Here is a 26,855-nt window from a genome sequence, read left to right as displayed (position 1 = left end):
GCCACTTGCTTTAGCTACCCCGGGTGTTCAGCTTCGTAAGTTAAGTTTTGTGGACGTACAACTGAGGCCAGATGTGGAGCTAACGATGTTTACCCCTTACACACAGCGTGACCCTCAAGTCACTTCATCTCTCACCCTGCTGCTGCTGGCAGGCTCTTCTGGGTTTCAGCAACCTCCAAACCCAGCAGCTGGCAAGAAAAAAAAAAAAAAAAAAGAGTAAGAAAGGGCGAACAAGCACTGCTGCAACACAGCTCACACTGGCTTTGTCAGACAGTGGAGACCACCTTTGAAAGAACTGGTTTTTACAAAACAGGTGAAGTTCAACCGGTGCTACTCGCAGAAGGGCCAACAAGAAGGGTCACTGCCACCCCAAAAATATTTAGGGCAAGTACTTCTGAAGGGCTGCTGAATACCCGCCTATGAAAAACATCAGCACATGTAAGTGTCTACCACGCAATGCGCTGCCACCCCCAAAACAAGTTTCTCTGCCAGCTGATCCCGAGGGCATCCAACACGTACGGCAGATGTAACACACCGATGAACCACCTCTGGTTCTGGAACCTCATACACAAAATACACATTTCTTATTTACAGTCACTTCTCAATTTTTATTCTATTTCTCGCATGGTCTTCAAATACAGTTTTACAGGTCATTTTTTTCTGCTACAGATACTGTTGATCTAAAACAGATTAATGAAAGTGGCATTCCAACCTTAATGAAAATTCATAACCATGAAAGATATGTCAACATATCACTTTACAATCCTAGAATGATGGTATTGGCCTGACATTCCATAGGCTTATACAATTAACTTCTATAATAATAACAAAGTCATAGGAAGAAAAAATGTGGCAACTCCTTAAAAGCCAAGAAATAAGGCCACAAGCATCCTATGCTGTAATGTTACGCATCCAGATAAAATAAGTTGACTCTGGTATCCATGAAGAAACAAAACTCTCCCACCTGATAAACCAAGGTATCAGCTACTCAACATGCACTCAAAGCTGTATAAAAACTAGTGGCATTCAGCTCTGACTTACATGAAATCCCATAGCACAACCCCGTACCTCTCTCCAAAAATGAAATGAACTTGTTTCAACTTAAATACTTCGCTACCGCATTAAAAAAATTGTTCACATTCTGCAAAGGAAAAAAAAAATCCTGCACGTGACTGCACCAGAAGGCCAAACACAGCATCTCCTTACAGGTCGCAGACAACACTACTGCAGTCTTAATGCCATTCATTATAGGTTGCCTAACTTCTTCTACGTAGCTGGAGGCTTGTAAAAGGAACTGAACTTCCTTTGCGCACCACTGAAAAAAAACCCGGGAAAATTAAAAGGGAAGATAAAGACAGCTGATGGCAGCAGGTGAAAGCAGCAAGGTACTGCGAGGTGTATACCATTGGCCAATTACGTATCGGGACACTGGGACTTCTGTGAAATACCAATTTCATAAATGATGCGACTACCTCACTACCAGATCCCAAACCACGCTGATTCCATCCCATAGCCAAACATGTCAGTCCTGGGTAAAAACATTAAACTCTTGGAACATTTAAAAGTAGGTAACCATTTAAATAATGTGTAAAAATGTGCTTATTGTGGCATTTCTTATAGAAAAGTTATTTGATACAAATGTGCAGGACTTGAAGACCCCGATTTAATCAAACTAGTACGAACAGGCTTTGAAACGTGGTGACTGTTCCAAGGACAAATCCCAGCTGCGGGCCAGCTCTCTCTCCCTCTCACCGTCTTTCATCCACAATCCCATGCGAACGTTACCAAAATTAACAGGTTCAGCAGACCACCCTGTGAATTGCTGTTTCAGTCCCAGGAGGACGATGATAACCTCCTCAAGCAGTGACAAACCGCCGCCTGAAGGAAGGATCATTTGGGATCCGCTCCCCTTACCCAAGATGGTCAGTTTCTAGCCCTGGATACGAGGCACAATAAGAAAGGTCAGTGCTGAGGACAGATTCGTTCTCCATTGTGGTTTTAGGTTATTCAAAAGTGCCATCTTGGACCTATACCATTTCACTTTTCAAAAGAAAAAGTTACAAAAACTGGTAAACAAAAAGTTAGTCAGCATACGGCTAAGTTTATATACACTGAAATTTACAAGTTTGTCATTAAGTGACTTCTGCCACAGACCACTGCACATTTGTCCCTAACAAAGCACAAAGCTCGAACCAATGGTCATTAGAAGTGACAACGGGTCATTGCTTTATCAACAAGCATAAAGATAGTCAAAAATAGAACTGTAGCTACTTATCTTTAAATTTGCTGATTGCCACAAGCAATCCCTCCCATTTCTGCAACTTCCAGTTGCACATCCTGCTCTACGACAGAGAAAACCCCTGCATCTTTATACACTTCTGCCAGAGACCACTTTTCTGTTGACACGTGAATGCAGAGAACTGTCGTCAATCACAGCACCGATTGAGAGGGATTCCTCCGAGAAGCTATAGCCCATGCAAGATTCCTTGGCACTTCACACAGGACCAGGAGAGGACAAGGTTTCTCTTTGTTAAAACAGTGTTTTCAGCAGCATTATCCTCTTCCAACAAATTACAGTCTGAATGTGTGATGGGTGATTTTCGCATAGCCCCTTCTACCAAGCTGGCTTATTGCTGGCTTTGTGCAGCTAGACCATATGAAGATCCCCACCACTACCTGCCCAGCTGTTAAGGGACTACAGGTACTGGAACAGTTTGCTGTCAAGCACTTCACAGGCTTCTTCCAAGGATAACAACATCCTTTGGAAATCCTTCCATTTTAGCAATTTCAAAACAACCCAGCTTGCTGTAAAATTCCAGGATTCTTTTATCATCCGGTCTCACTTCACAAAAAGCCCCACGGGAGCCTGAAGAAGGAAGAAAGAAACAAAACACTGTAGGAGAAGAGTAACTGTAAAAAGCACAGACATCAAATATTACTAGAGTTCCCACCTATTTTAACATTTAAACCCAATGAAATCACTGATCCAATTCGATATGGAGCATAGTGCCCAAAAGAGACCAGATTTACGGCAACATAGCTGACCATCCCCTAAAGGGACTGCACTCTGCAGACATCTTGTCAGTCTGAACAAACCCTCTGCACACCTTTTATTTCACATAAAAGCATCCTGAAACTCTGATGTTGGCTCAGAAAATAGCACTAGAAGAGGGCACCAAATCACGCAAAGGAACTGTGAACCTCAGGTGCGCAGTAAGGCAGACAGCCAAGTACTTCCCCATATTGAAGGTTTTGGCAATTACCCACCAGTGCACGCTGCCACACACAAGAAAAAGCATCACTACCAATGCCAGCAGGGGAAATATAAACGTTTGTGTGTTGTTCAAGATGTAAAAATGTGTGCTCTCATTGCCCAATTGCTCCCTCAGTTCTTCCTATTCCTAACTTGCAGGATAATGGCTAAAGTGAAAAGCTACCTTTTACTGAAGACAGCAGCAGAAGTTAGCTACCCAAAAGCTTTTATAATTATTTACCTAAATCTAGAGTGGCAACTATGGCAGGAATCGAATATCTCAGGCTGACGTGCAAATACAGTAATGTTAACATAACCATCCCAAGTTTGCCTTGCATCCTAGAACCAACACGTAATTAGGAAACAAGGAATTTTGAGTGCAAGAAGCTTACCATTAGCCTTTAGAGAAGAGAGCAGGCAGGCCATCATACTTTTGGCCACGCTTGGATCTGTCACTTTTTTGTGGATATCAATCTTTATCAATGATGGGAAGTTGGCAAGAAATGATTCCGGCAATACTTCTTGCTCTTCATGGAAGCTTAGCATTATTTTCTGAAAAGAATATGGGAAGCAGACATTTAATCACTATCCAGCTTTTCATTTTCTTTCATGTTTATTAAGGGAGGCTGCTTTGCTCACAGAGTATACCTCCAAATCAGCATGCTTTTCAACCGCACCTCCGATGGTCACTTTGTTCCTTACCTGCTGAATTGCTTTCTGTACTCCAGATAAAAAGGCAGACTACAGAAGCTTCTCAGACTGTCAAAGGAGGAATGCAAGACTCCTTGCATGGCTCCTCAGTGACCCACACTTCAAGTGAGAAAAACCGTAAGCCAACCCATAACTAACAGTTTGTGCATGGGTGTTCCTTTTCTTTGCATTTTACACGGGCAGTTTTCTCTCTAAGTGTCCTAACCTTTCACATGTATTCTTTGGTTCACAGCAGCCTGGAAACATCTCTCATGTCCATGCAATTATCTTAGACTACTTGGCCCAACAAAGGCAAATTTGTCTCTAGCTTGAAATAAGTCTTGTTGATCACTAAAGACTATGGCAATCACTCAGGAAGGTCTTTGGGAATGTGACATCAGACATTAACTTCATGCAACTCATGGGAATGGAACAATCAAGTAAGGTAACACAGAAGCAGACAAAGCCAAATTTGAGATATACTCAAGTCATTCCCCCTGCTGGTTACTGAATTTTAAAACCTCTAGGGAGCACTGGCTGGAGTAAACAAGCCGTGTAACTTCATTTCTTGTATAACTGAAAGTCACTATCATAACAACCCAAACCAGGACTTCATCGCACAAGGAACCATAACATTAGCAACCCCCACATTTTTTTTTTCCAGGTCAAGTTTAAATGCAATCCCCTCAAATCTATAAACTGCCACCTCCCAAACTCTTGCAGGCAGAGTCTCTGTTCAAAATTACTACTTCAAACTTGTTGACCTTCTTCAGGTTCAGAACCATGCCTGCTCCTCTGGGCTTTTCTTTATCACAGCTGTAACAGGCACAACCCCATAGAAAGTGTTCAAAGCTAGCCATGCTGGCTTCAAACAGCAAGGCAAAGGCAATAACTGTTTCTTCCAACCACAGAAGTGCTACAAGAGGTTAAAACAGGTTATCAAGGAACAGGGTACAGGTGGGGCTAAGAAGCAGTTAGAGAGGCATTCATCTCTTGTGATCAATAATAACTAAACTCAGGAAAAGCAGATACCAGATAAACTTCCCTGACAGGAACCTAGACAAAACTGCAAGACAAGCTCACAACAATATGACACAAGTCAGAGGACTGCATTTTTCTTCTGTGAAACAAAACATTTTATTTATCCCATGAAGTTTGGGGCTCAAGATGCATTTAAGTAAACTAGAGAACAACTGAACTGTATTAGAAGTTAACAATTTGAATCAAATGATCTAAAAAGCACAGAAAGGAAGCTTTTGAAACCAAAGTGGAGACTGAGATTATCAAGAGGTAAGAAGTCTGTAAAGGAAACCAAATCAATCCTGTTCTGTGAGAAGACTTTTCTCTACATGATCTTCAATGACAATGGCTTCTGAGCAACTACTGAATATTCTCTACATCCCTTTATACTGCCAAAACACTAAATGGATAAAATCCCACAGCATCTATCTCAAGAGCAAAGTACAAAGAGCTCCTCTGTACTCCTGGGAACATCCTTCAAGCCCATAGTCTCAAGAAACAGACTTTTTCTGAGATATTGTACGAGCAGCAGAAATCCTGGGGCAATGTACCAACAACAAAATGTTCTTAAACATCTCAATGGAAAAGCTAGTTTATCAGCACAAAATACCTCCTGCTTCCTCTCTGGAAATCAAGGCCCCTCCTCCCTTACTGTACCTACTACAGCTTTGCCCTGTTTAGTTTCCGATATCTTTATACACATTAGCTTTGCTTCAAAATCTGAATTTCAATATACAGTTGAAATCACAGCACTGTGCAAATGTAGAAGAATCAAGTCATAAAACCTACAGACTGCAGAATTAGCTCCACTTCAATAATGGTAGTGGAGTTATTAAGATACCTTCTAGTCACACCTACCCCAGAACACTGATATTTGCTGCAAGGCTTTTTTTTTTTTTTTTTTTTTTTTTTTTAAATGTACTTCACTTTTTTTTTTTTTAATGTACTTCACTTTCCCCCCATCAAACATGCCTGTAAGTAGTGGCCATTTTCACAATAGGGTGACAAACATTTCATTCCATTTCCAGGAAGATTTGCTTTGCGTGTGGGAAGGCCTGTGCTCTCAGAGCCATGACCTCCCTTAAGACTTTGTCTAAGTCCCAGTCAAATAAAGGAACGGCACACTGCCATATACGCCATTTTAGGAGGCCCACCAGTCTGACACCAACCTTTGTATTCAGACAACTTGTTGGAGAATACTTTCTGGAAAGTATTTTTTCCCCTCTTGAGAGGGAAAGAAAAAGGCTAAGAAGTGGTGCTTCTGGGCCTGCCTCTACTACAGCTTTGTCCACACCTCCTTCCACTTGCAGGTGTGGGTTGGCACCTCTTAGTATTAAACACATTTCTTTCCTTGACAAGAATGCATCAGCTAGAACATTTCACTATTTCTGACAGTTCAGTGACATCGTTTTTCTAATTTCTTCCAAAAACAATTCAAGATATTGATTTTTAGCACTTGCTAAAGGTGAGATGTTGTTTTGCATCATTTATAGCTGTCACACTCCACAAATAGCTCATAGATTTTAACATCAAAACCAAGTGCTCTTTAATTTGTTTTCCATACTTAAACTGATGTGACTATCAGGGGTTAGCCTTACCTGCAGCATAGGGAAACTAATATCTCATTTTGCAGGAGAACAGAGCAGAAGCAATCCTTTATTTTCAAAATGTAATTTTCTCTAGATTAAGGTGGCTGACATTTACCGCATTGATTACTACTAAAGTACACCTCATGGGTGCATTACAACACACAGCAGCATACGACTGCCAGTGAATAATTTTACTGTCACCTTCTGAGATGTCAGATACCCTGCCCATCAAAGACTTCAGAAAGGTACAAAAATTGAATTACACGAAAGCTCAAAATGCAAAAGACAAGACCTGCTTTGGAAAGAAAGAGTTCAGCATACAGTTCTGATCTCGTGGGTTATACCAACCTCTGCCTCAGACAGCTCCTTGTCACTATTTGGTTTAGTATATTTTTCTTGCATGAAAGGGATCCAAGACATTTTGCATTTTTTAATGAAAGGAGTCACATCAACCGTTCCCAAAGCATAGCCACATATGCCATCCTCATCTTCTAAGACGAAGCAGTAATCCAGGCTGAGGGTGAGTAGACCTCCTACTAACCTGCAGAAAGAAGCGTCCAAATTCAGTCAAAAGAAGGTCACTTTGAACAAGTATGCTCTTCAGGTATTCTGGAGGAGACTCTAGGGTCATCCAAAGAAGCGACAGAGTCCTCCAGTCACAGAATTAGTTCCTACAAAGCATTAACAGACTGATCAGCTGTCAAAACTCAGCTATGAGCAACATCTGCACCTCAGGATCCCACAATTTAATTCTATACACACTGCTTTTCTGACTCACTAGAGACAAATTTACTTTGCCTTTTGCCCTCAGTTTCTCTGCTGCCATTACCTCCTTGTTCTTCCATCTTCTCTTTTGGGTTATTTTTGATACCAGTTACACATCCTTTCTTAACTACCTTTCTGTCACTAACAGAGCAGCCTCTCTACAAAGGCTATCTAAATTAAACACTCAAGACAAAAAAAAAAAAATACTCAAAGTAGCTCATTTTACAGCTCATATTTAATGTCTTTTTTTTTTTTAACTTCATCTCATTTGTCATTGCTTATTCTTCTTAAAAGTTGGTACAGGTAATCTATAACATGTATTTCAGAAAAAACTCAAGGCAGTCGGCTGGGAGATTGGTCCTCAAAAAAATTTCAGTTATCTGAAGAACTACACTAGGTTGGAAAAAAATACCAGAGGGTAACTACAGACTATGAACACTCTCATGATATACTTTCACAAAATCTGAAATAATAGGAGACTATGATGCACAGGTTTCATAATACAGAGGTTTCAGCTAAGTCTTTTTTCTAACAGCTCACAACAGGTGACCAGAGAATAAACTGAGACATAACTGTTAATGGTATCTTTAAGAAACCAAAACCCCAATTTCCTGAGGCCTGCAAGGGGTAGATTTTTTTTTTTATTTTTAAAATCAAATGCTCTTTGCATTCTCCCCCCCCCCCTTTTAAAAATTCAAATTAAATACAGTGTCAGGAATTCATCCTTCAGAACCACCTTTGTAGGTCATTCATTCCTAATACATACTTGTCTCCAATTAAATCTGGTAAACTATGGAAGGGTTGATCAGCTCCATCAGCATACATTTCTCTACAGATCTTATATACAGATGCCTAAGAGGAGAGAGGAAATGATTTCAAGTCATCAGTTGCATTCAAAAGCTAACAACTTTGTTTTAGAGAGATTTCATTAACAGCTCCACTGTAAACTAGTACTGACAGGCATTTAAGTTACACAGAACAAGAGTACACCCCCCCCCCGTCAAAAACATTGTGGTTAAGTTCAACGGCTGGAGGTCAACCTCCTGCACATCGTAACAGCACAAGATTAATCGTGAGGGTTAATTACCAAACACTCAGTGAAGATCAATACCCTTGCTACAAAGTCCCTTTTCAAAACCTCCAATGTTCAAGTGCAACAATTTAACCACTGTGAAGGACAGACACACTCTGACTTTCTGCATGTTAAAACGCTTTCAGCTGCATCTCTTTAAAGAGTAAACTTGTATCAGTCATACGTCAAATAAGAAACTTTACACTTTTCAACAAAAAGGCTTTGCATTTGACATGTCTGCAGCCTCCTTTCATAAAAAGGAATATTTCTTCTGAGGAGGAGTTCCTTTAAGACTGCATGTTTAGCTGCATCACCAATTGTTTAGGTGGCTTAGAAATATCAATTCCATTGCCTACAAAAGAACAAACCAGCTTAGGTACAGTCCTGCACTAAGGTATGGAAAAGGCTGCTTTACTGCCTGTGAGAACAGCACAGGACAGAGCCTAAAACTAGCAGGTAAAGGACATGCCCTGTCTGTCTGACTGGCTTCAAAGTCAGGATTCATTTGAGCTGCTGCAAACTCAACCTATATACTTATGTTTCAAAGGAAACATACTTCATCTCAATGTGGCTACAAATGCAAGGTTCAAGCTACAGTAATCCTTACATTGTTTAAAGTGCATCCATAAAGAACGTTAACTGTTGGTTGATACATTAGTTTCAAGTATTCTTCTTGCTAAGCTAATAGGAATAAAGCTACACTACAGATCTGTTCAGCAAAAAAAAAAAGGGGGGGAACCCTCTAATCAATAAAGATTAATACAAAATTCCTGGTTTCAAAGTAATGAACACTCTGAAGCAGATTTGACAACAATCCTTTCAAAACCAGACCAAAAAGTTTACAACTGTAATTAAACCAGTAAGAATGGCTGAAATACCATCACATTTTACAACTACGTTTTGAGATACAGTATCAACGTTCTGCCCATATGGCTCTGAGAATACCAGCAGTTACCCCAATAATTACTGAGTGAAGAGGTATACGCACTCCCCCCAAGGTTAAGCCATTGCATGTGTTCCCACTGCAAAAATTCCTCTTCCAGCAGCGAACAATTTTAACTTGCCTTTCAGAAACAGGGAAGGCACTCACAGATTTAAAAAGGGCGGGGGGGGGGAAGACTGGGAATCAAGATGTGGGTATACCTGTACTGTTGCCCAGCACGTTGCTGAACCATAGGCAAGTCACTTAACCTCAGTTTTCCTGTGAGACTGCATTTGTGCCTTGTGCAAGATATTGGGACATCTGTTTCATTAGGGGATGAAGGGACTCAGCAGTAACCAGTGCTGCCACAAAAGGAAGCGCATCACTAACAACAGTGACAAGTGTCAAAAGCAGTTACCTCATCTTTAGGAAAGTAGGGTCGTATGGTGTACACTTTGGAAGTGGGTGTTAATGGAGGCGGTTGAAAAAAGAGGTCATTTGCCCCATCAATAGGCAGCAAACGCTGTGAAAACAAAATATTTAATATGACTGTATGAACAACAAAACCCATCACTCTTGGGTGTGCACTGCAGACTCCCAAATTAACATTTGCTACTTGCAGGCACCCCAGAAGAAGGTGGGGTTGGTATGCTTTACAAATGCAAAGACCTTATTTGAATAGAAAATATCCAATTGGTGTTTTAAAATATGCAATTGAAACAGCACATTAAGAGTCTGTTAATCTTATCTGCTTTAAAATACTTTTTACCAATCGTATCTACACTGTCTCTGTATAAGAACATAGAATGTCAGGAGGAAAGGTTTGGTCTGAAGAGGGTTAACTGGCCAGAGGAGACACTTTATCCCAAAAGCAATGCGCTGATTCAATTTGCTGCGCGCAGAGCACCTGTGAGGGGGGAAAAGTATAGCGCCTGAAAAATCCATGAACAAATTTGAACATGGCATAAACGATGCGATTTAAGAATATTTGCCAATTGAAATCTTTGCAACAAAGCGCATTACAGCTTTATTTAGAGAGGAACCAAAATTTGGATGACTATCCCTTTTGCTCATGGAATTCCCATCGGCAGACAAGCATGCGCGCATTGTGCAATTGCGGGCGCAGATAAAAATGCTGTGCGACCTGCAAAGAAACAATGTGAAATGTACAACTAAAGCCGCTGCGCTTCGCATGCGCGTGGGACAGGCAGCATCTCCTTGAGAAATTACTGTAGAAAGGGGAGGAAAATTATTTTAAACCAAGCTGTAAGGCTAATGGGCTTTGGACCAGAAAGCCTTCGGCAGACCAATCCTTCCAGACCTCTGATGTGCAACAAAAGGTTTCTCATAAAACAAAGAAAATGTCATTCAGTTGTGAAGTCATATTGATACCTGGAACTCTCCTGCTAGACCACCTCTAAAGGCCCAGGGTTCTTGGTCTCCACTTAAGAACTGTGCTGAAGATTGACTACGACACCCTGTTGAGATCAGATCCAAGCGGAGAATGTTACGAGAAGGGGGATTTCCTGGGTGTCTAACATGTCCAAAAAGCTAACACACACTTGTGGAAAAAGCTCTCTAACTGAGCTATAATCCAGGGCTTGGGGGGAGGCTGTAATAATGTATGATTTATAAAGATTTTGTGCTTGCGCACTAATTGCAGTATTCCAAGTTTTTGACTACCTGTAACAGACTAGTCTAAGAACAGGTGAGGTGATTCAGCTAACACACCTCATTCCAGACCAGAAGGCACAAGAATGGTGCCGTGTACAATTACGTAAGCTTCCCAGACATTTTGTACATTCTTTTTTTTTTTATATATTTGTGGCAGAAACATCCATTTCATCTATGAAAAGATGACATCTTGGAAGCTACATGGCTCAATAGCTATTATTGTAAATTTTAGATCAAACAAATGCCATTATCACAGCCCCTTGAAAAAAAATGGACCTTTCTGAAGTCACATTTTAGTAATGATTGTTTCTAATCTTGTCAGAAAATTAGGACTGGCAATATATGCAAACAGTCTGGAACAGTTCAGGCAGCCAGGACAGTTGTATGAAACAGTATTCTTGCAAGAGACTACACAGATTTATGTAATCCAGGCCATACCTTCACAATGCTGCTGGCATGTTAAAGAGCTAAAGTAGCATTAACTGGAATTAACTCACAATTTAACTAGTACACCCTGTTGGCCACAGATACTACTAGCTTTGCTTTTTAGCATCTTGATTTTTTTCCTGCTCAAGCATATCTGATGCACCAGGGTCCCTGCGGATAAAGCAGCCACAGCAGGCCCATTAAAGTGCTCAGCTTTAGTTTACGCTTGCTTTAGAAAAAAAATTCCATTAGCTGTTTGACTTTTAATACTATTCCGCCAGCGAGGCACCACAGCCTTCAACAACTAACATAACATAAACGACAACTCTGGAGAAAAAAACAAAAGTGTGGTATCTGGAATGGAGATTTCAATTACCCGCCTAGTTTTCTGACAAGATGAGCAGCGCAAATACTCTTTTCCTTTTGTGGACAGCAATCTACCTCCTGTTCAAGTAACAGTCTCAGATCAGTACAGACAAGTATGTTGTGCTAGTCAGAGAGTCCCAAAGTGTGCCAAGTTTGACATTTATGAGAGTTTAGGAATGTATGTTAAATACAAACTACCCTAAGTATGGTCAATTTCAGAAGCGATCCAAGCATCAGAATTTGAATTTGGTTTACTCCCACATTTTAGAATTCTCATGTAAAAAGATACCCTTCACAAGGAGGTTTAGTCAGTAACTTGGAAGACAGTATCTGTCTGTCCTTTGAGACTACAACGTAACTAGCACTTCCAATTATTACAGTAAAGAGCTGCGTGAATGAAGAGCTGTATAAATGAAAAACATAGTTAATGCCTTAGTCGCTGCGCAAATGTGACTTCAGTTCATGCCTATTGCACATCTAATCTATCTGAGCTGCCTCACAGACAAAACCTTTCCATTTTAATTAATTAATGACGACGCGCTGTGAACATCTGGCGCTGTCCATCCAATAGCAGTAGAAACTTGTGCTGAGGATTCTCCCATCTGTACACAATGGGGAAGAAGACAATAGAAGTCATTAGTAATCCATAGTACTGTACAGCCACACTAATTTAAGGGACTGAATGCTAGCTGGACTTGGGAGGAGAGGTGAAGAAAGTGAACATTCAGTGGACCATTGAGCACACCATTGTGAAAACTAATTTGTTTGGATTCATAACGTACTTAGCTTTATATAATGATGTATTTTATCAAAGACCTCTGCTCTATATGTATTTACACTAGTGATAAAATGCAAGCTGAAGACAAAAGCATCCCCTCTCACAGAAGCACTGTTAGCATAGGAGTATTAAACTGTCAAAACCTCTTAAAATTAATTTTTCAACTATCTAATACCAGTTTGAGTACTGGAACAGAACAGTGCCAAAGTTCACAGAGCTACGATTTTCAGAGCTGGCTTCTAATGTGAACTATTCCAAATATTTGATGCATTTAAAGACTTGAACCCAACTTTACAGGGACATTGAAAACTGAAGACAATTTCAGCTGAAATCAGTAGGTAGTCTGATAATTCTGAAATGCAGTCTTAAGTTAGGCCCTCAATGTTTAGATATTACAAGAATCACTGTTCTCTTTACAGAGCTTTGGCCTGGAGTTTTAAACAGATTAAGTTACCAAAAAGAGAGCATTCTTTCTAGCTGAAGGTCAACATACAGCAAGAATAGTAAAGTTGGGGGAGTTGTGTCACACTGGTCTTAAAAATGCACGAACTAAAGCTTTTAAACAGCATTAGGCAGAGATGTTAACATACTACAATGCTGCCAAGTTTTCCTCCCAAGCTAGTTGTCTTCTCTGTACTTTGCAGAAGGCAGTCTTAAAAGCTCTTCTTTATCAACCATACATATAGGGATCAGATATTTAATGAGCACAAAACACAGAAGTTGTTGAGCACGAACTGACTCGATGACTTAACAGGTCTTCTCTGTCCCTGCTTAAACCTGCCAGCATTTAAGAGCATCATTTAAAGACAATCCAAACACTAGGACTAGACCAAGGTTGTGTAATGGTTAACCACTGTGAGGTTTGTGACAGCTACAAAAAGTGTGACGTGAAACCATCAGCTTTGCTGCCTGCTGTGTACGTCAAGCAAGTCCACAGCATATTCCTTACAGTTGGATTGAAACCTGAAAGTGAAATGAGGTCACTAGAATTACCCAGGCCATGCTGGTGCTATCTGCCAACTTAGGATCCCCCAAAAATCTTTCAGGAAAAAAAAAAACAACACAACAAAAAAACCAAAAAACACCAAAAAGCCACACATTAAAAAAAAGAAAAAAAAAAAAGAAAAAACTTTTTCAAGATCAGTTTAAGTCTCAGACTAAATCTGTCTAGAGAGCTCCACAATTTCCACCCATTACCAAAAAATAAAAATTAAAAAAAAAAAAATAAAAATCAACAATTTGGAAAGTGTTTAAAGGAAATTATTTTGCACCAGAATAGCCTTACGCTAAAGCTCGCATGCGCACAGGGCTGGGAGGATCGGCTTCCTCTTGGCCAGGCCCATTGAAAGGTTGCTTCTGCAATTGTTCTGTTGAAGACAGCAATAATGTTATCAAGACAGAGCAAGCAGCAGATGGCTGATGTGGTCACATTTCGTAGTGTCATTTCCAATCATACACCAGGGTATCCAAGGAGTTACATGGCACAGTCCAGTGTGCATTCAGTCAAGAGTAAGTTAAAGTCAACACTTACGTGTCAGCTGAGATTCAAGTTTCATTAGCCCAAGAAGAAAATCAAGGTCTCCAATCTTAAGCATCCAGCGGACTTCACTTATAATACTAAAGCAAATTCACAGCAAGCATTGCTTCAAATAGTGAGACAGGAAAACCTTTAGAACAGGGTCAAACCAGACCCCATGTCCAAGAAAACACATTTGCCTAATACTTTGTTTTCCCCGTGGGCTAATTAAAAACAAAAAAAAAAATACACTATCTGGGATTATAATGGCTCCCAATGCACCTACCTAACCACTGCACAAAAGATTTCACCATTGACATAATACTCTTGATATCCCAGACGTAGGAGTACATGTCATAAAGGATTGTCCTGTTGGCACAATTGGAGAGGCGAGTGAACATCCCCATCACCAAGCTGCACATCTCTTCAAACTTGGCTGCTCGGTTACGCCATTCTTCTATCTATGAACAGAGGCAAAGATCCACAAGATCAAACACAGCCTTCTACAGAGGAGAGGTACTCTAAATATGGAGGAAAACTATACAATTTGTTACTTCATTTTACCAGCATGGACTACCACACCACACATGACTCACAGGTATTCTCTGTGGCTGTTAGAAGTGAGGCCAGTATGGGGATCACTGGTCAAATGCAAACACCAGACCTCTGCCTTCATAGCTACATGGCACTACAGGGCTTAAAACGGTAGATTCCACTGGAGGAATGAAAGTTACTGTGACCTGTCGTTAGTTATACACTACCCTTCAGCTTCTAGAAAGTGGAACACCAATCTCTATTACAGACAACATTGCTCAGGATTTTGATTTAAAAGGAAAGAAACAAGATTCACACTCACTTTTTCAGCATCCTTTCCTTTGCAATTAACACTGACAACACTGCTATTTGCTCTGAGCCACTGGAATTCTCTCAGCATCTGTGCACCTTTGGGCCCATGTTCATAAGGAAGGTAAAACAAGTCAGCAAGAAGCTGCAAGTCCTCTAAAGTCACTGGTTCTACTGTGTAGAGAGGCTTTTCATTTGGCCCGGGCACAAACTGTTCTTTGTTAATTTGCTCATCAGTCTGCATAGGGGCAATGTCACTACCAGAGTCCTCCTGCATAGACATCTCTGGGGACTTCGATTCAGCTATGCTCTCCTTATCGGTATCCATTGGCTTCAACTCCTCTGCCATCTTGGCTTCGGCAATATCTGTCAGTATCTGATTAGCATTCTTGTCTGCGTCATCTTGTTTTTCCACCACCATGTCCATTGGTTCCTCATCAGATTGCTTCTTCTCTTCCTCCTTTGCCAAGGCCGGTGACTCGCTGCTCAGCGCTGCCCCCTGACTCATGATGGGTTCTTGGTAAACTGTGGTAACCACAGTTGCTGCATTTAAAGAGGATGGTGCCACCAGAGGCCCTACATCCCCTACAGTAGTTTTAGCACCACTGTGGGCCACTTGCCTACCTGAGAATAAGAAGAAACAAGTTTAGAGTTTTCAATATCTGCCAACTAACATTCAAATCAGCAACTTCTGCAAATCATGGATGATTCTGTTGCCACGGCATCCAATCAGCGCAGCTTCCTTTTGGTACTTTGCCTGTTCACTTCTGTCATTGTAATTCTAACTACTGACTTTGTTTTCTGCAAGTTTCCCCTCCACATAACTGGCAAGCAAAGATAGGATGGGGAAAAAATTAGGAAAATTAGTCAATATTTATGTGCTGCCAGCAGCATTTCTGACTATGCCATCAGAACAAAAAGCTCTCAAAGTTAACTTTTTTTCCTCTGCATCAACAGGCTTGTTAAAGTTTTACTTGGATATAGAGATATCCTTCAAAATAAAAGGACTGATGTTTAAATATTTCAATACAAATGTCTAACCTAGGGAAAATGGAGATATTCAAAACCAGACTGGACACAGTCTTGGGGAACCTGCTCTAAACTCACCCTGCTTGAGCAAGGTGGTTAGACTAGGAGAACTCCAGAGGTCCCTTCCAACTTAAACTATTCTGTGAAAATGGAGAAAGATGACACCTTAATTACTACTCCTCACCCAACATTTTTGCCGCAGCTGAGTTTGAGAAAGATCTGAAATCCTACAGCAGTTCAAGAGGATAACTCCTCCCAACTCTGCTCTGGTACAGAAGACATTCTTCTGATAACCACCAGTTACCAGAGAAGGGCACTCTGTGCACCTCAAACCCACATTTGAGAAAAACAGATTTTTACCTCAGATCCCAAGTTCCCATTGCTACAAGAAAGGTGTACAATGCTGGAAGGACCCCAGCTGGTTTCTGTACACAGAAACTCAGAAAAATAAAGCCATCTTTAAACAACTGGAAGGACATGGACTCTTCTGGGGCAGAACTAGTGTTTACAATAACCTCACACCCACTTCAAAAAAAGACTGTTCTTCCTATTCTCTCAGGTCCCATGGAAGCCTAGTAACAACTGGGACTAGCAAGATCCAGACTCTTCCCTGTTTTGTATCATAAGCACTAAAGGATCATACGTCAATGCTGCTTCTGCTGATCAGGCATGCTGCAGAATGCCAAGCATTCTTCTTTCTTTATCGAGGTTTCCCCAATTAGCAAGGCAGAAAATACTCCCAACTGAAAAGTATACAAATTGCCAGGATCTATGAAATAGTTTTAATCTAAATGCAAGTACTGAACTTTAACCCCATTTTTCTACCGATCCTAGAACAATACCAAATCAGACTCACTGCTGTATTGCTGAGGTACCCCAAATTCCTGCAACCATTCCGTTAAGGCCAGCTTCAGGGCCATTTGCGGGCTGTAGAGAACATCTGTTTCAATATCTTCATCACTCCCCTCATTTTCCAATTTAATCTGGATAGAAACTGTACTGTCTTCAGTATCAGCTACAGAGACAAGTTTTAAAAAGTTACCATGCGAGTTTCATTTAAAATAAAAAAAACAAAAAGTCATGTTAGACAAGGCATTCAAGAACTCTCCAACAGCCTTATTTCACAAAGAAGGACAAAGCATTACATCCTAATTAGACAAAATGGAAAACTATGGTCACCATCAATGTCAACACAGAAACAGTGCACAGAAGCTAGATATTCTGGCATTCAGTTTCTCTTTTGATCTGCACTGCTTCTATTCCAATGACATCAAATCCACGGATGCTTAACGTCAAATTTGGGCATTAAAATTGCTTGCTGAGAGTGGTTTTTATACAACCACAGATACATCTCAAGACTATGAAATTCTCTCATAGCATGTGCTACATATACTTCCCAGGAGGTCAATAAAACAATCTAGATGCTCGTTATATTTCAGGCAGCTGCCATTTACTTATGGGATAGAAAATGCTAGGTGATCTTAAAAAGAAAAAGTTGGTAAGAAAAGGCTAGAATCATTAAAAAAAAAAAAAAATCAGTATGACTTATATGGTTAAGCATAGATCCCGGCAAACAGTTATGCATACTTACTCATCACCACATCTTTTCTCACTCCATTCATGTTAGACTTGTACCAGGTTGCAAGCGTGTGAATAGCAACATAATTGGCTTCAAATTCACAGTTTGGATTGGTCAGAACTCCCTTTAGTCGAGGGATGAGCTCAGTTGACCGACCTTTGTAAGGCCCAAGAAAAAGCCTCTTTTGATCATAATCATTAGCATGAATGTTATCCCAGATAACTGGTGCTCTCCTGATGATCTTAGAAACTTCTTCGATGGACTCTACTGGAATGTCTTTAGATACAACTTTTGGACCTAAGAGGGAAACAGGATAATCAGAGGGCTTTGCATATACTTGAAGATTCAAACCCAAGTAGTTGGACAGTTTATTTTACTAAATACTTGCGAGAAATCATTTCTAACACCAACAGCGAATTTAAAAAAAAACCAAACCAAAACCCACCAAACCACAGACCAAACAGTTTTTACCTGTCCATAACACCTCGATGCCAGGGAGCAGCTTTTCTCCTACAGTCCGTAAATATGGCGACTGGGCAACATTTGGATAACAAAAAGTTCCACAGTACTCTGTACAGGAAAAGAGAATGTCACTGTGAGTAGAAGGATGCACACGTGTGACAACATACCCAACTGCCCCATGAACACATTGAGAGAATACCACAATTTGAGAAGAGAAACATCTGTAAAATTAATCAAGAAAGGCCCAAAAGTCTAAAGTATAAATAAAAAGGACATTATGAATGATACTTAGCATAAAGGTCAGAAAGGAAAGGTAGAGAATTTACTTAAAATTGCTCAAATGTCAGAATTAGGAAAAAAATTAATAAAGTCCATAAAAAGAAGGGCAGGTTACAGCAGACAATATGCAAGAGAACTAGAAACCCTAAGACTGATTATGAAGTGCAAATACCTAAAAATATTAATGCCAGAACATACGTCTCTTTAAAAGTTAAACAGGAGGTCTGCAACAGAACCAAACTACTACAGTGTAAGGGGATAAACAAATTAACAATGATACCACCATTGCTACTGAATTGAGTTTTCCTTGCAACAATCCACACCACTGAACATAGTGATTCTCTCTCCCTCACAATACTCTTACAGGTATTAGAGGAAGCTTTCAATTTAAAAAAAGCAATGACTGGACCCGAGTGCAAGCCATCTTATTTTTTAATAAATAAATAAAGCAACTCAGTGACTAGTAGAAGTGGGTAATCTTATTAAGAACAGGTACCAATGACAGAAGTGAGCACAGTCTGTGCTGTACCTCTACTTTAAGAAAATTCTAAGAAACTAACAGTTAGCCAGATCAAGAAGCAAAAAGACTGTGGTACAAGCCAAACAGAAGTCTTCCTTCACCCTAAGTTTCAGTTCAAATTTCTTGAACCATTCTATCAAGCTGCCTTCTTTGCTTGGCATTAAGCCTTTCAGAGATGTGTAGATTCGGCAAAACCTCTGCATATATTTGAATTATTTGAGCCTTTCTTTATAAGTCAATTTCTTCAAACAACCCCAAAATACTCCCTAAAGCAGTGATTAAATATTAAACCAGCATTTCAACCAGTACGGTAACAGGCCCCCTCCTTTAAGGCTGAACTAAATGATTCATCTCATTTTACCTGTAGGACAGAAAAGGAATGTGTCTGGTTCTCCTAGATATTGATAAATTTCATTTGTGATTGAGACTTGAGCATGAGCAAAGGAACTGAAAACTTCTTTGTCTGCCGCACACATATTGTGATCGATATCATCAAACAGCAGTGCAAAAGATCTGCAGCCAAATTGGGAAACCTAACACAAAAGACAAGAGCAAAAGGTTTAATTTTTTTTTTTTTTTTTTTAATCAAACCATAGAATTTTCATAAGTAGGGGAGGTAAGACAGACTTTGGTATCCATTCACGATGAATGCCTATCTTTGATCCACTGCTCTGCTTCTCTCCAAGATTAGACCTCTAAAGACGTGCAATCTTTTCCAGTTTTAACAATCCAAAGCTGATCTTACTGGACAGACAGCTGGAAAAAAGCTAACTCTGTAACAGCTTTTGGACAAAGGACCAGAGTCAATTATGAGAACAAAGAAGATGTGTATGTCAGGTCTGCCTCTGAAGGCATTTATTGTGGGTAAGAGTTCTTGCTTTAGAAATGCATCTTGGCTTCAAGGCCCTAAAATACTCTGAAGACAAGCTCCCAAAAATAGCCTTGAGAATCCGATACAAGATGAGACTTTTTTTTTTTTTTAAAAATCTAGATGATCACTGGCGACTTCTACAATACAACCTGAACGCATCCATTGGAATCGTTCAGAGGCATCTAAACCAACGCTAGTGCTGAAAACATTAAAGAAGCTAGTGAAAAGCTGCAAGAGTGAGCAGGGTACTGAAGTTTTCAAATTAAGTAGCACTGCAACTGTGGTAAGTTTGTCACACTTACCTGGTCCAGCTTGCGTTTCAATGTGGATACCTCTTTAGGATTGGAGAAAGTGATGTCAAGTCCAGGCGAGATTGCATAGATGAACTCTATTTCATGTTCTCGTGCAGCTGATATTAGAGTCATTAGCTGCTCTGGAAATCAAATTGCAATATTTCAGAAGAATTCAACAATTAAAAAAAAATAATCTCAAACATAATAAGTAGTAAATTATAAAATGCAGATGCCTCTGTTACCATAATAATAAAAAAAAAATTGTTGGAATTTCTTAAAACTAACACAGCAAAGAGCACCAAATTATTTGGAAGAGTTCTCAGAAATTATGCCAAAAGGAATAACAACTGTCCTTGTATTGTTATTTTCCATGTTAAATGGATTTTTAAAGGTTTTAAAAATTCTCTTTATCTCAATATTGTGAGACAAATGTGGATGTAGTCTGTTTTTACAGTATGCACACCAACAGTTCTAGAATTATTACTCACCTTTTCCACTTTTGTCACACATACTAAAAGACAATTCAATGTAGTAATATCACCCTGCATGACACTGATTCAGGTACTATTCATATGACTGAAGCTTGGGGCACATGAGAAAGGGCTTTAACATCACTGTGCAGAAGTAGTTGCTTTAAGAAACAAACGTCAAATTTAATCTTCCATACAATGAATAAAGAGAATTATTTTTAGAATATTTAACAATCTTTGTTGTTATTGGCAATTATCTTGCAGTATCCTTTAGATTATATTTCTGCAGTGATTCAAAGTGGCCTCCAAGAAGGATTATTTAATTTCAAGCAAGTATCATTCTTCCCCTCACCCAAGGAAAATGATAATCCCCACAGGCTAATAAAACACTGTAGATCCCATAAATGCCAGAGGTGGATAAAAAGCCTCACACCAGCTTAAACAGGTCTTTTATGTTCTGACTAGTCAGAAGCTGCTTTTCTAACTGGTACTCTCTTCATTGAGACAAGCACTTAATGAATCACATAAAAGGGCATGCTATTTGCTCATCAATCTTTTTTCTTTTCTGAAGCAAATAATTTCTACTTCAAAATATGGCCCAGATGTCCAAAAGCCAGAGGAATAATTTTGAGCAACCTTTCCCTGGAAAAAAGTAAATCTCGTAAGACAAAGCCTTAAAAGCAGTTTTAGAAATCATCTGCAGAGTTATAGTTAAAAGAAGTAAATCCATGCTTGTACCAAAGCTCCACTAAATACATCTGCAGGGTATTAAGAACAGGTCTCCACTCACCTTTGGAAATGGCTACTATGATTAAACACACAGAAGCATATGTAGCAACGACCAATTCATCCAAATGTCTATTTATAGAAAACACAGAGGGGAAATAAAGGCAATTACCCGCTTCCTCCACAGAGTACATTTCTCGCCAGAACATCCTGTGCTTGTAGTCATCCTTTGGAGCATACAGGTATGTATTTAGTCCCCACTTCTGAAGTCTATAAACATAGGAAAAAAGCCTTCATTGGGAGAATAGTCTACAAATTCAGGAATTCTATGTTTTACTTGATCTAATTCTAATTCTTTTCATAGAATCATAGAATAGTTTGGGTTGGAAGGGCCCTTTAAAGGTCATCTAGTCTAACCCCTCTGCATGGGCAGGGACATCTTCAACTAGATCAGGTTGCTCAGAGCCCCGTCCAGCCTGACCTTGAATGTTTCCAGGGATGGGGCATCCACCACCTCTCTGGGCAACCCGTTCCAGTGCTTCACCACCCTCAGCATAAAAAATTTCTTCCTATATCTAGTCTATATCTACCCCCCTTTAGTTTAAAGCCATATTCCCCCTTGTCCTGTCGCAACAGGCCTTCTAAAAAGTTTGCCGCCATCTTTTTTATAAGCCCCCTTTAAGTACTGATTGGCTGCAAGAAGGTCTCCCCGAAGCCTTCTCTTCTCTAGGCTGAACAACCCCACCTCTCTCAGCCTTTCTTCACAGGAGAGGTGTTCCATCCCCCTGATCATTTTCGTGGCCCTCCTCTGGACCCGCTCCAACAGATCCGTGTCTTCTTATGCTGAGGGCTCCAGAGCTGGACGCAGTACTCCAGGTGGGGTCTCACCAGAGCAGAGTAGAGGGGCAGAATCACCTCCCTTGACCTGCTGGCCACGCTTCTTTTGATGCAGCCCAGGATACGCTTGGCCTTCTGGGCTGTGAGCGCACGTTGCCAGCTCATGTCCAGCTTTTCATCCACCAGTACCCCCAAGTCCTTCTCGGCAGGGCTGCTCTCAATCCCTTCATCCCCCAGCCTGTATTGATACTGGGGGTTGCCCTGACCCCCGGTATTAGATCAAGATTACTTGATCTAATTTATTTCTTTCTTCATTGAACATTGTGTTATACTATTAAGTCACAATAACTTTACGCACAACTGATTTTTGACAAATTTAGTTTAGGCAACATGGAAAGGTGAATATGAGCCCCCAAGAATATTGATATTAGGCAAAAAGCTGCTCTAGGTTAGAACAATAATTCTTTTCAGGCTTAAGTGGAAGATTATGATTATATTGTGATGGAATGTGCTGCAGTAAGAGGAAGCATGACTTGCCTTCTAAAAAGTTCTTTCCTCTGCTCCATAACCCAAGGTCTTCCATAAAATCCTATGGGAAACAAGATTAAAATTATCCAGTTAGATGTTAGATTATGCCTGCTCCATGAAACATTATATTACAACCCACCGTTTTCTTCCTCTTCTGCTACATTCATCAAAAAGCTTCCCAAACCAGAAAGGAAAAAAAAAAAATCTAGTTAGACAGCATTAGGAGAGTGTAATAACCTAAACTGAATTTAAAATGCAATTATAACTTATTTCTTATGATCTAAGGTCTTATAATTTCGGCCACTGAAGCAATTAATTTTCAGAATCCAAACTGTATTCCTGAGCATATGCCCTTGACAAGTCAAATCAGCATTATTATAAGACTGAATAGTCATAACCTAATTAAGTTATCACTCTAGACACCTACAAAATAGATTTGATTGTAACGTGAACACTGAAGATACTTGAAAACATTTACCAGCTCAAAAATGCTTTACCACTGGTACAGATCAGAATGCTAAATACACACACAGAGTATATAAATACATAGTGAGGTAGATGATGTGTAATTAGAAAAAAAAGCACGAGTCAACAAAATGCTTAGGATTTCATTCCTTTTATTCAGTTTAATAGGCTCCTTGTCAAAATTAACTTGCAAGTTGATATCTTACTTTACAATTCCCACATCTTTACAAGCTAAGACTATGTCTTTGAATAATCGTATAAAAGCATCTACAGAAGTGATTTTACAATAGCATATGTTCAAAGACATGGAATTCCATGGACATTGTAACTGCTTCTGGTTTTAGACCTAATCCTTCCATTCTAGAAACATAATACTTTAAAAAGCACTCTCAATGCACTCTTAGTCAAGTAAATTCACTTAGACCTACGTGCAAACAGTTCAACCACAAGTGGGCACTTCAAAACAAAGCTACAGCTTGGCAGTCTGTGCAAAGACCAGAGACTAAAATAACACTGAAATTTAATAAGCTCTTCTTTTCAAACAGCACGGCCACTCAGTGATGAATGATGCTCCTAATACACAAAGCTCACAAGTCCCCACAGAACACCAGTTCAAAAGGTAGACAATATCTTAATTTCCAGAGCTATTCACCATTGTAAATCTGTAAATATTTGGTCTCACGGAGGTCAAAAACACCCTCCTGTGACCTTTCAAAACTCAAAACTGATGTAACCGAAGCATTTTCCATATATTAACAAGTATTTCAGTTACATTTTTAAGGGAACAATGCTCTTAAGAAGCTTAAAGCAGGCTCAAGTTTTAAGAATTGGTCTTTCAAAGAGTGATCTTGGTTTAAGTGGCACCACGAAGTGGTAAAGCTGAGTAACTACTACTCACAAACTGCAAAGTGACAAACGGAGGCCAGTTACACAGAGGAACAAACAAGAGAGCAGCTGCAAGGCATGAAAACCTCCCAGTTTATTTCACTCAGAACAAATTTCTCATTTTCACTAGCGTTACCTAATTCTGACTGATGCTTCCCTGAGGAAGCTCAATCACCCACAAAAGGAATTAATTACTGAGATACCCAATGAATACCACCTACATCTCATAACTCGTTCAGAACACTTTTGCTTTACCTATGATACTACTGTTTCAGACTTACTAGCGTAAAGCAGAGCAGGGGCCTACTATAAAAAAAAAAAAACAACATGAAAATCAGTTAACAGACTAATTAAATAAGACTGAAGAGAACATGCTAATCCAAAGCGATACGTTTCCATCTGTCACCACATTTCTTAGATTACTAATGTCACCAGCTGATGACAACTCTTGGATCTTTCTGTCCAACTAAAAATCCACCTGGTTTTGTATTACTCCCTCAAGACTGTGTGTCAGGTTAATACAAAGTCAACAGATCATGCCAAACACCTCATCCCAGTTACCACGCTCTCCATCACTAAAAGCCAGTTTATCCTGGAGGCAGAGCACCAAAGTTTTGCATCCAGTACTCTCTCAGATCTTATTACTCCCCAAAACAGTGAATTTGATATCTGTCATAAGCTCTTCACATTCTTAGAGTGCACACCCAGTATTTGGCCAATCACCCCCCCCCCAGCTTTTCTACAAAAGATCCAAACTCTCCATCTCATTGCTTTAATCTCACCATACCTCTAGTCTGTGTTAACTGCTGCACTATGTTTACGTATTTTACACTTCTGAAGTTAATCCCTGTTTTTCTCTTATCCCTATAATTCTCGAGTCACTAAAGAGACAGATGTTTTCACCCACTACCGTTTACCTCATTCACCACAACAGTTTGTTTTTGGGTTGTTTTTTTAAACATATACGCATATTAACATTAGACTGGTAACACCTAACTAGTGTTAAACTGCTTCATTGGGCAGAGGCCATTTTCTTACTTTGTTTTATGCACAGTACAGTCAAGAACACCTGCATCAAAATATATGCAGAGGCAATCAACAATGTAACTAAGATAACAAGAAAAACGATTATGGTATACGCAGTGGTTCCAATATAAACCTGGATGAACAGGAGATCCATGGTCAAGGTGTATCAGCAGGAACATGACAAAACATGCTGTTACAATCTGTATTTCTGTTCACTGTTATCTGTCTCCAAAGCCTTCAATTTAGCATCTACCTTCACAGAATTAAGCCTATTAACAAAGTAAAGACATCTCTCTCCATGCTGACTGCATTTAAGCCCTAGTAAGTGCTAAAAAATAAAGGCATTAACTGTGCCTAGTGCACTTTACGCAGTGACATTTGCAGAAGCCAAATGGTCTTTTCTCTTTAAGATATGAACAAAAGGCATTTTGCAAGCAATGCAGATACTGACTTTGATAAACTGCCTGTTTCCCTCTCCGTTCCATCTGTTAATCATGTTGTTCTCCTACCGGAGATTCATTATGGGCACAGAAATAATAGCAGTCCACAGGAATTTAGAACAATTCCAAACCAACTATTATGATGGGAATAAACCATTTTTCTTGCTGGCTTTCAACTATCTACCTTAACTGACCTGTCAGAAATGCAGATAGATGTTGTAGTTACTGAGAAATGCAAAAAGAGTCCCTTTATTCTGCAGCTTCTGCAACAATTTAAACCTGTTAATGCTGCAACTATGCCAAAAGACCGAAGAGAACTGTTCTACAGTGCAATGAAAATGGTAAGCTACAACACTTTAGAGAACAGGGAGCATTTAATATTAATTTCAGAACAGATGTCTATGGAATCGCCTATTCCCTACCCAGGAAACTGACTCTGAGCCTCTGGCGCGCAGGAAGAGCATGTACAGCTGGGATAATCACACAGTAGCAATTCTCTCTCTCTCTCTCCTACCTCCCCCTTTAGACGCGTACTAGCAAGGGAGCCACGGCACTGCCTCAGCCTCCATTAGGAATCATCGGCCCGCTGGGAGTGCCAGGCCTGTTCTCACCCCGCCGAACAGCTGCCATCAAAGGGCACTCCCTGCTAGCCAACAGCTTCCAGCACAAGCCCCAGGGGCAGCAGCCCCGCCCGAGAGCCGCGGCTCCTCCCCGCCCCCCAGCCCTCTCTAGCGGAGGGAGCCCCGGCCAAGAACCGCGCACCACCCTGCTCGCAGAGCGGGCTCCTCCGGGCGCCGCACTGAGCCGGGGAAGGAGACGGGAAACAGCAGCGCCAGCTGGGACCAGTCCCCCCCCAGTCTCCCGCGGATACCGACCCCCACAAATACCCCCAGCCTCCCGGGGATACCGTCGTGGCCCCCGCCCCCCCGGAACACCGACCCGTCCTTACACGACCCCAGTCTCCCAGAAATATCGGACACCCCCTCCGAGAGCTCTTACCTTCGACGACGCCGCAGAGGAAGCGGCGGGAGCCCAGCGCGGTCTCCGTCTCGGTGTCGGTTTCCTCGCCCCCCGGGACCGGCCCCGCGGCGGCGCCCGGCGGCTCTAAGGGAGCGCCGGGCACTCCGGCCGGGTTGGGGCTGCCTTGGGGCTCCTCCAGCGCCGCCTGCCCCTCCTTCTGCACCATCCTGCCGCCCGCCGCCAGGACCCCCGCTCACTGGGCCGGGCCGAGCCGAGCCAACCCGAGTCACTCCTTTGCCTTCTCCACAACCCCTTTGTCTCCGCCGCTCCGGGCCGCCGCTGCTTCCTGTTTACGGGGCCCTGCGCCTGCGCGGGGAACCGGCCCCAACCGGTCCGCACCGCTCTGCCCGCAGCCGCCCCGCTCGGAGACGCGCAGAGGGACCGCCGCGGGGGCCGGGGGAGCTGCTACCTCCGCGGGGTGGAACGACGCGAGCCGCCACGGCCTAACGGCCCCCCCCGCCGCGCTGCCGGGACCGCGCCACTCGAGCGGGAACAACGGACTGGGGAGAGG

At 41.1% G+C, this 26,855-nt stretch overlaps 1 protein-coding gene across 1 annotated transcript; it reads right to left on the bottom strand.

The window, feature by feature from the left end:
* Positions 1–580: 580 nt before the first annotated feature.
* On the bottom strand, positions 581–26,855 carry OGA (O-GlcNAcase). The gene is made up of 16 exons (XM_076338889.1): positions 26,324–26,855; positions 22,518–22,569; positions 21,316–21,413; positions 19,957–20,087; positions 19,145–19,316; positions 17,994–18,092; positions 17,535–17,819; positions 16,800–16,958; positions 14,928–15,538; positions 14,358–14,532; positions 10,704–10,789; positions 9,730–9,834; positions 8,084–8,169; positions 6,901–7,093; positions 3,646–3,805; positions 581–2,866 (listed from the first exon to the last, which is right to left on the bottom strand). Exons 1-16 carry the CDS (start codon positions 26,508–26,510, stop codon positions 2,730–2,732), a joined length of 2,736 nt encoding a protein of 911 aa, XP_076195004.1. The 5' UTR covers positions 26,511–26,855; the 3' UTR covers positions 581–2,729.

The sequence above is a fragment of the Aptenodytes patagonicus genome, chromosome 5 (assembly GCF_965638725.1).
Source record: "Aptenodytes patagonicus chromosome 5, bAptPat1.pri.cur, whole genome shotgun sequence".
In the NCBI taxonomy this organism is placed as follows: domain Eukaryota; kingdom Metazoa; phylum Chordata; class Aves; order Sphenisciformes; family Spheniscidae; genus Aptenodytes; species Aptenodytes patagonicus.
Note: the sequence above shows the minus strand (reverse complement) of the source record. Positions and strands in the feature narration are given on the sequence as shown.

Excerpts from the sequence above, each read along its gene's own strand:
- OGA (XM_076338889.1), bottom strand. The coding sequence starts at position 26,510 with ATGGTGCAGAAGGAGGGGCAGGCGGCGCTGGAGGAGCCCCAAGGCAGC. Across the intron at positions 20,088-21,315 it reads GTACTCTGTGGAGGAAGCGG|AGCAGCTAATGACTCTAATA; the intron begins GTAATTGCCTTT and ends TTTGATTTCCAG. Across the intron at positions 14,533-14,927 it reads AAGGAAAGGATGCTGAAAAA|ATAGAAGAATGGCGTAACCG; the intron begins GTGAGTGTGAAT and ends CTCTGTTCATAG.